At 31.6% G+C, this 9,724-nt stretch overlaps 1 protein-coding gene across 1 annotated transcript; it reads left to right on the top strand.

The window, feature by feature from the left end:
* Window positions 1–5,580: 5,580 nt before the first annotated feature.
* On the top strand, window positions 5,581–6,978 carry LOC113376416 (zinc finger BED domain-containing protein 5-like). Its single transcript, XM_026616317.1, has 2 exons — window positions 5,581–6,523; window positions 6,668–6,978. The coding sequence occupies exons 1-2, from the start codon at window positions 5,581–5,583 to the stop codon at window positions 6,976–6,978; spliced, it is 1,254 nt and encodes a 417-aa protein (XP_026472102.1).
* The last annotated feature ends 2,746 nt before the right edge of the window (window positions 6,979–9,724 follow it).

Raw genomic sequence — 9,724 nt, 5'->3', positions numbered from 1 at the left:
TTTGACTTTGATAGCATAAAATATTGTTTAGAATTAAATACTGTATAATTTGTATTAATTTTGTATAACTAATGTTCAAGTTTTCTCGACTTGCTTTACGTCAAAATGGCATATTTTACCCTAAGGATTAGACTTATAATTTAGAAGATCAAGTATTAAACATATATAAGGTTCTTTATATAAAGTCTTTGTATGGATATAAATGTGTGTAGTTGAATATTTTACATAAAATTATCAAAGTGCAGGTAAATTCATTTCATGTGAGCAGTATACTGATACAAAGAATTTTTTGAAGTGAAACTTCTTTAGGCGCGACTGAGGTGTAAAAATCCGTAGAAATCCAACGGAAGTGCGTTACGGCAGATAAGATAAGCTAAGAGTCGAGTGCCAATGATTCATCATTCGCTCTCGATGATATCATTTCTGTACGGGTCGATTGTGATTAGTCGTCGTGTATGTGAATAGAGATCTGCCGTTGTATGCGTACCGGGTCAACGTTGTATGCGTACCGATACCGGCATAGATAAATAAACATTTTAAAGTTACATCGTAGTACAAATCTTGATTTAATGAAAAATGCCTAAATCAGAAGAGAATTTTACACTGTTCCTTGAAAATATTGCTTAATAAAATTAATGATTAGTAAGTTTATTGATTAGAAATAATTTCTATATTATTTGTAGTTTCTATAAATCTTTGAAGTTATTGAAATGGAAAATATTTTTTAAGCAAAACAGATATTACAGCTGTTCAAATATTGAGATTATATCGCCAGCGAAAAAATAAAAAAATGCCATCAGTTAATAAATGTATGTTAATTTTAATTACATAAAGTTCTTTAAACACAATTTCATGATGAGTGAAGTTGCCAAAACAATATTTGTTTAGGCGTTGTTTAACATAATCCACTATGTGAACGAATATTATAGAAGTTATTGTTCAGCAATTACTTCATTTCTCTAATGAAGGTTCATTTCTAAATGCTAATTACAATGACAAACCGATCATGTCATATTTGAAGTATGGTTTTATTTATATTATTGTTTCTAAATATTATACATATTTTTAATGCCGTTATAAATATATAATTTATTAGATATAAATTTGCATAATGGTCGACACTAATAAATGTGTGCATCACGAGTGTTACCACATTACTAATAAACATTATTCAAAATTGTTACATGATGTATTTATTTTTACTTAAATGCTATCTTGTACAGTAGCAAATAAGTTTTACTCGAATTGCGTGTAAACCTTACGCGCACACTTTTTATATAAAGTCTTTGTATGTATATAAATGTAGTGTAGTTGAACATCTTAAATAAAATTATCAAACAGGTAAATTCATTTTATGTGAGCAGTATACTCATACAAAGTTTTTTTTATGGTTAAGAATACCAATTAAAATAATACAAATTCATAAATTATATTCATAATTGTTATGAGATTTAATTTTTTGAGAAAAAAAAATACAAATCATTCCAGTAAGTTATTTTCGGGTTACGACCAAGAAAAATTCATAAATTAATAAAAAAAATAATATTCAAAACCAAAATATATAATGGATTAAATTATCTGATCTGGAGTGTTTGCAAACCTGGCCTTATAACTAGCAGGCGTGTCCAGGAAACAATGAACATAAATCAACCAGGTGGCACACTCCTATTACAAGCCACAGTAGGGTCGGCAGTGTGGGTCCTAGTTAGGGAAAATGATGTCCTTGCCTATGTTGTTATGCTGGCGGCTTTCTCGCAGCCGCACCAACGTATAATATTAGGATAAGGACACATTGCAAAAATATGGTCTTTTAAATTTTTGGAAATCGACTTATTGCTCTTGATCTAAACTAGTGGTATATGGCACCGTGTCTTAAGGAAAATTGTTGGAACTTCCCGTACTAAAATTAATTTTTTTTTTAAGATCAAATTTTTGAAACTTTGAAAAAAAATGATTTTTGGAAATATTGAAGTGTTTAAAAAAAATGATTTTTTTTTTTATTTTTTTATATTTTGAAATATTTCGTAAATTTTGAACTTTTTTTTAAAGCAATCGCGCTGCTTTAGCTGCATAGAAATAAAAAATCGAAGCGCGTAAGCGCCGCGTCGCCGTCTAACGGACAAACAATGTTACGGAACCTATAGAAATGTAAACAAAATTTATACTTATTATTAAAGTCTCTATAAAATATCTGAGATTCACTCGATCTCCAAAACCGCTAGAACTGCCTTCCCAAAAATCATCAGTTATTCATTCCGTCAATACAAATTAAATGTTTTCTGTCTAATTAAAATCGGGCTCTCCGTTTTCTTAAAAACGGAGTTACGGTTTTTGGCTATTTTTGCCCCGTATTTTCAAAACGTCTGAAACTGCCTTGTCCAAAAACTAATTAGCACGTCTTCCCTTCAATACTAATCGAATGTTTTTTGAATTATACAAATGGGCTGAACCGTGTTCCTAAAATCGTCGACAAAAGTTTTTATCCAAACGCACACACACACAAACACACACATACACATAAACATAATATACACACATACATAATTTTTATCTAAAGTGTGTTCAGAAACCGCTGAAACGTAAAGATATTTTCATTTTTTTCGCTTAGGAATGTTAACAATTGTTAGAAAATTCTAAATGTATGAGTTTTTATATAAATATGATAGAATCCTTTTCGTTTTTTATACAAATATGATGGAATTAGACGGCTTAAAAGAAGTTGGCCACCTTGAGTATTTTTGCAACCCGGCGGTCAATCTTCTCAACTTTTGTGTAGGTATGAATCTTATACTATTGGCATATATGTGTTGCAGCAATGCCAACAAAAGACAATTTTTACATGAGACTATATTAGAGATCTATAACCTTGTGGAAATTTGATATCATACTGCTCGATATCAAGCTGAAATCTAGATCGAACTCACAACTAGCTTTACAGGCTCACGTTATTTATTATATAAAAATGAGGAAGTAGAGAAAAAATTGCTATGTGTCCTCAGCCTAAGACCGTATTAGAGCAACGCCGAGAAAGGAAACTTTTCTAATAAGCAATCTGCTGGGGACACTGAATGAGCGTTCTCCTTGCTTAACATCACTAAAATTCTTATGGATTTGACTAAAAGAGTAATATTTAAATTTTCCGGTATTCAGTACCATGAATTTGATAAACGTCAATCTCATTTGATGTAGTAGGATAGAATTTATCGATTATCGGTTTGTTGAATGTATTCGATTGCTATTTGGCAATCGAAAATAAACATTATTTCAATATAATAATATTCAGAATTATTTTGTCAATCTAAATAAAATACATTTTTACTTCAAGATTTAGTGAACTATCTCAGAATTCTTAGTATTTGAAAAACTGCTTCAAAAACAAATAGAAAATAGAAATCAAATAGGGAATATAAATAATATTTTGCTTCAAGATAAGGCAAGTCGTTCATAAGATGTAATGGATATTTCAAAATAGTGTAAATTAACAAACTTAAATTGATATCAATGTTTGTTTATGTATAAGATTCAATAAGTCATTTGCAGCTACTTATTTTACCGTAGCAGTACCGGACATTTCAAAATAACCAGCATTGAACGCATATGTAGCCATCTCCACATTCTGGAATATCTGCACATTTATGTTTGACGAATATTCTTAAATATTGCAAAAAAAATCACTAATTATCTATCCGTTTGGCTGGGCTACACCGATGCTCTCAGCTGGAGCATTCATCATAAGATTTTCATTCTTTGATTAGAAAATACGAAAAAAGGGGTATGTAGTGACCGTTAGCACTCATACAGAACAAAATTAAATAATTCGAGAAATTACGTCCATTCTCACAAGAAATATCAATATGTTTACTTCCGGCGCTAAAGGACGACTTAGTGTCCGGTTCTAAGGAACAGACAATTTCGTTCATTTGATGGTATCTACTAAAATTGTTTAAGATGTCTAATAATATTCTACCATTTTACGGATAACAATCAAGTACTACTTTCATTTTTGAATGCCACTAAAAGATAAATACATAAATACACTAGAATTACTTCCATTGATATATAGGTGACGCCGTGTTTTTGCGCCTAAACAACAAAGGGTTGCTTCCGCCGTGGCCGTGTGCGTCACAGGTGAGTCTTGGCACGTGATCCTGCACCTGTGTGCCGCCCCGCGCCCCTTTCACTTGTATTTTGAAATAAAAAGATTGAAAAAGTGTCCGGCTTTAAGTGCCGTCCGGCGTTACGGGACTTCCCCCTACTGCTATAGGGCAGATCCGTGAGCTACTGAAGTTAGACTCGTACTCAATTCAGGGAAAAAATTGTGCAAAAGATTTCCTATTGCCAGTGCAAGAAATGAACTATTTTCAAATAGAAACATATTTTTGATCTATGTTTTTAAGTGAAAATGGACATCGTTGCTGCACGATGTCAGGTAGTCCATAGCAAGGACTTGAACTCATAACCCTGTCCATAAAAGGCAGTGCTTATTTGAAGTAGAGGAAAAGAAACTTTAATCACTTGAAGATGCAAAAATTTACTTTTGATATGTCCTTATAATTGAATTAATGAAATAGGCCAGCGATTTCCAACCTGTGGGGCGCGCCCCCCTGGTGGGGCGCGGTGCCGTCCCAGGGGGGGCGCGAAGCTCTTTCAAAAATATGGTTGTTAAATGCTGAGTAAGTGTCAAAAACAAATCAGCAAAATGTATGCAAGTTATCTACAATTTTCGCTGCAATTTTGTCAGAACAAATGTAAAAGCATGAATATACTATACTTTTGGTGCATTCAAAATATTTCGTTTTTGCGTTTGTAGTTGAGTGAGCTGTAGGCCTATAAACAAAAGATAAACACTCGGATCATATCGAATATTCACGTGCTTACTCGAGACTAACTTAAGTAAATAAACAAATGCATCCTTTTTATTCTGTTATCTATAAATCGAATTAGTTCATTAGTTGTGCTGGAGATACACGCGTTGATATATAGAAAAAATCATTTCTAAATTATTATTGAGTTAAAATTTATAGCTTTAGTTTTAGCACATTATTAGCCAGGAATTATTGTGAAAAGTAGTGAAAAAGTGATTTTCTTTGATTTGTTATAAAAACCGTTTGTAATGGATAAATACGTGACTGGGTTGAAAAGAAAATTTAATGAAGCAGAAGAAGAGGGTGGTGAAAATAATGGAAATGTTTCTTCACAAAATAGTAAAACTAAACATAGAAAATATGATCCAATGTACTTATCATTGGGATTTACGTATAAGATCATTAATGGTCAAGAACGACCAATGTGTTTGCTGTGTATGAATACTTTGGCCTCAGATAGCATGAAACCAAGTAAATTAAAACGACATCTGGAAAAAGTGCACGCCGATCATGTTGGCAAAACAAAAGAATTTTTCCAAAGAAAATTAGATAACTTAAATAAACAGAAAGAATCGTTTTAAGAAAAGCTTTGTCTGTATCACAAAAAGCGTTACTTGCGTCATACAAAGTTTCGTATAGAATTGCTAAATGCAAAAAACCCCATTCAATAGGAGAAACTTTAGTACTACCAGCAGCTATTGACATAATAGCTACGATGTTTGGTGAATCATATGCTGATCAAATTAAAAGCATTCCGCTGGCAGATAATACGGTGGGAAGACGGATATCTGATATATCTGATGATCTTTGCGATCAGTTGATAGAAAAAATTAAATTATCTTCTTTCGCGTTGCAAGTAGATGAGGCTACCGATGTTGCTAAGGATGCACACTTAATAACATATATAAGATATGTTATGGAAAATGATATTAGAGAAGAGTTGTTATTCTGTAAGGCAATTGAAGGCAAAGCTACGGCGAGTGAAATTTTTAATATGATTGATAACTTTTTTATTGAAAATGGTATTTTATGGGAGAACTGTGTTGGACTGTGCACTGATGGAGCTCCATCTATGGCAGGAAAAAATGCTGGTCTGCAGGCCCTAGTTCGAAAAGTGGCTCCTCGTGCAGTTTGGACGCATTGTATGATTCATAGGCAATCTCTTGTTGCAAGAAATATGGGTGAAGAATTACTTGAAGTATTTGAAATTATAATAAAAGTTGTTAATTTTATCAAAAATAGTCCATTAAGAGAAAGGCTTTTTGGAAAATTGTGTGATGACATGGGCTCAGAATACAAAGCACTACTTTATTATTGTGAAGCACGTTGGCTTTCTCGTGCTAAAGTACTTCAAAGGGTGTTTGAGCTCAAAAAAGAAATTGCCATTTTTCTTGCTGATAATAAAAGAGATGAAGCAGACATATTTTATGACACGAAGTTTCTCGCAAAATTTGCGTATCTAGTTGACATCTTTAAAAGACTAAGTGATTTAAATAAATCAATGCAAGGAACTCAAATTCATGCTTTTGTTCAAAAGGACAAGATTACGGCGTTTATGAAAAAAGTAGAGCTGTGGATAGCTAGTATGAAAAGTAATAACTTTGATATGTTTCCTTCTTTTAAAACTACATGTGTTAATGATGATGAAATAGAAGCAAGTAAAGATCTTATTATCAATCATATGACTAGTTTAAGGAACCAATTTGCGCATTACTTCAAAGATCTAGATATGTCCAAATACGAATGGATTAGAAATCCATTTGTTATTGATAAATATGATAATTTTGGACTTCCAACGGCAGAGCAGGAAATTATAATTGATTTATCTAGTGATAGCACATTGAAGCAGATGTTTCAGGACGAAAAGAATATTGTTAAGTTTTGGTTACAAGTAAAGGACGATTTTCCAACTTTGACAAATAAAGCCTTAGAAATTTTATTACCATTTGTGACATCCTACTTATGTGAAACTGGTTTTTCTGCAGTAGCAGTATTAAAAACAAAGTACCGATCTCGTTTAGTGATAGAAATGGAACTGAGAACAGCGATTTCTACAATGAAGCCGCGGTTTGAGAAAATTTGTGCTGAAAAACAAGCTCGACCGTCGCATTAATTTTTTAATATTGTGTGAAATATTATATCATTTGTTTTTATTAAATTTAAAATTATTTTTTTCCTATAATCCATAGTTATGTTTGTATGTATATTTTTGTATGTTTATTTTTGTATGTATGTATATTGTGCATTATTTGGTACGAGATTAAATAAATCATAATTTCAATTAAGTATATTTAAATTAAATTGTTAAAAAAATTAGGGGGGGCGCAATATTTTTTTCTTTCAAAAGGGGGGCGCAAGGAAAAAAAGGTTGGAAACCGCTGAAATAGGCCATTACAATAACCTATATGTACCGAGAGAAAGCAAATAAGAATCAAAAAAGTTCATTTATAAAGTTGTAAAGCAACTACTCAACATTAAAAAGAAAGTTCATCACACAAAATTCGTTCATTTGTGTAAGTTATTACGCCGGGTGATTAATGGACTAAATTTAATTCTTTGCTATGTTGTTGTACAACAAAACCCTGAACATGTCGCATTGTCATTGTTGGAGTAAAAGCACGGATAAAGTCTCCGTCAACTTTCCAGCGGCCGTAAATCATTCACTCACGTTGTCGGATATTCCGTTTGTTTCTGTGTCTTAATCACAAGAACATGGCAACAAATAAACGAACATCGCAAAATTGTACGATTCATTACACACCACGTGCCCAGTTTATTATGATTAATCGAGTATTGATGTTTGCGACGAAAACGAGAAAAAATTTAAGCGTTCCGAAACTAGTATTTCAAATGTGCCGTTGAAAAATGAAAGATTCAGAAGTACTTGTGGTAATAGATTCAAAATAACTTATACTACGGATCATAGACTTTCAATATAGATTTGGTACATCTATCTAAATTTATTTGTCAACCTCAAACTAATTTGAAATTTAGAAGGCAACACAATGACTATCTTAGCCATGTGTATTTTTTAATAGAAAGCCCATTAGTAGCACTTTTCTGATTGCATTGATATACTATTTCACGCTTTGCTGGCTATTTTAATTTGGGATTTTATTATAATTGAAAAAAAAAGTTGATGTTTCGGAAAGTAATTTTATTTTTTTTCCAACATGGAATCAAAGTAAGTTTAGAGTCCTTTAAAATATCATTGTTTAAAATTACATTTTTTGTTTCTTTGAAAGCTTAGGTTTTGTACCGATGTATAAGTTCCAAATAAATGAAAACAAATTTTATATACATTGCTCTATGTTTTTTTTTAAACATTCAACAAAAAAAATAAAATGTTTTTGTAGGTGTTTAATTACAGGGTTTTGATACTAGATACTAAATCCATTCCATCATCAGGTTTTTTATAAAAACACATCACTATTTTAAAAATAAGCAAAGTATATATATAAGTAAGTAATACTATTTTAAAGTAGAAGGCAAAAGATGTGTCCCCATCACCTTAAGGGGGTATTCTAGTGTAGAGCGATGAATTTTAGGTCATTTTTAAAGTGTCAAAAGAAAGCAATGAATGTTTTTACTATCCATTTTTTTACCACTTGCTTATTAAAATTTCTAAAATACAAAACAAAAATAAAAAAATAAAAAAAATGAAAATTGTAAAAACTGGCAGCTGATGAAGTGGGTGGTCTCAAAAAATTGGCACCTCGGTCTTGACACGATTTCAGCCCTCCTAGCCATCGGAAATGCAAAAGATTATTAATCTACGATGATGTCCCAATCGCCCGAACTAGCGATTGGCTAGTTTTTTACAAATTGGCGACTGTTTGAAAAAAAGTGTTTTTTCTACTGTTTTTTTTTTTTGAGTTTCAGAGTTTTTTAAAAATAGTAAAAATTGGAATTTGGGGATAATCCTAGTTCGGGCTATAGATAGGTCTATAAACAAGACTCTATGAACATTTCGAGTAAATAGGTCGATTAAAACTCGAGAAATCGTGCCAACAGTACTGAAAAAGTCTGTTCCGAGAAAAACGCATTTAAAGTTTTGCGTGAAGCCAAACCTGTATGGAGACCGAGTCAGTAAAATGCCTATATCTCCGAAAATAATTCAAATTTTTGAAAACATAAAATAAAAAAAAATCGATTATTTAGAATTTCTACACTAGAATACCCCCTTAATTTTTAAGAAGATAGACGAAAATGTATCAATATTCATTCATATCTTTTAGTTTTGAGCTCTTATATTTAGTTTGTAATACTTGAATACAATTTTTATGTTATTTATGATATATTATTATTTTTAAGTTAAATTCAACATTTTATTTTATATAGCCTCTATAAAATTTGCATATGGGTGGGGTAAAAAAGGACCGACCAAACCATTACAGTGACAAAGGTGTAAACAGTAAGAAATAGTAAATAAAAAAGTCAATTGGGTTAAAAACGTAATTTGACGAGAGATAAATTAAATTAATAGTTATTCCAACAGTGCTCGTGTTTATTACTGACAAAATACCAGATCAAGGTAATTTACAGTGTTATCTCTGTAACAGTTATACCCATAAACTTTATATTTTGCATTGGTTGAATAAAGTAGCCAATATTTTGCAAAAAACTTTAAATCTGCAAGTCTCCTCCTGGCTAGTCCTTAGAAAGAAATAGATGATAAATTTTAGAAAAATAGTAAGAATATGTATTTCTATAATAAGGATGAGTTGACTGGAAATTGTACTGAACATAGTTCGATAGTTGTTTGCTTGATACGTGTCATGTGTTGGAATGTAGTTCATTTCGTTTAGACAGTATAATTACTGGAAGTCAAATTGGACGTTTGTGCCCCTCCTGTAAAT

The sequence above is a fragment of the Ctenocephalides felis genome, unplaced genomic scaffold (genome assembly GCF_003426905.1).
Source record: "Ctenocephalides felis isolate EL2017-DRISC unplaced genomic scaffold, ASM342690v1 CF-g0.4_SCAFFOLD_01886, whole genome shotgun sequence".
NCBI lineage: Eukaryota > Metazoa > Arthropoda > Insecta > Siphonaptera > Pulicidae > Ctenocephalides > Ctenocephalides felis.
Note: the sequence above shows the minus strand (reverse complement) of the source record. Positions and strands in the feature narration are given on the sequence as shown.

Bases quoted from the DNA above. Each gene is read 5' to 3' on its own strand.
- LOC113376416 (XM_026616317.1), top strand. From the start codon at position 5,581: ATGTTTGGTGAATCATATGCTGATCAAATTAAAAGCATTCCGCTGGCA. The intron at 6,524-6,667 runs GTAAAGATCTTA...TTCCAACGGCAG, and splicing joins TGATGATGAAATAGAAGCAA to AGCAGGAAATTATAATTGAT.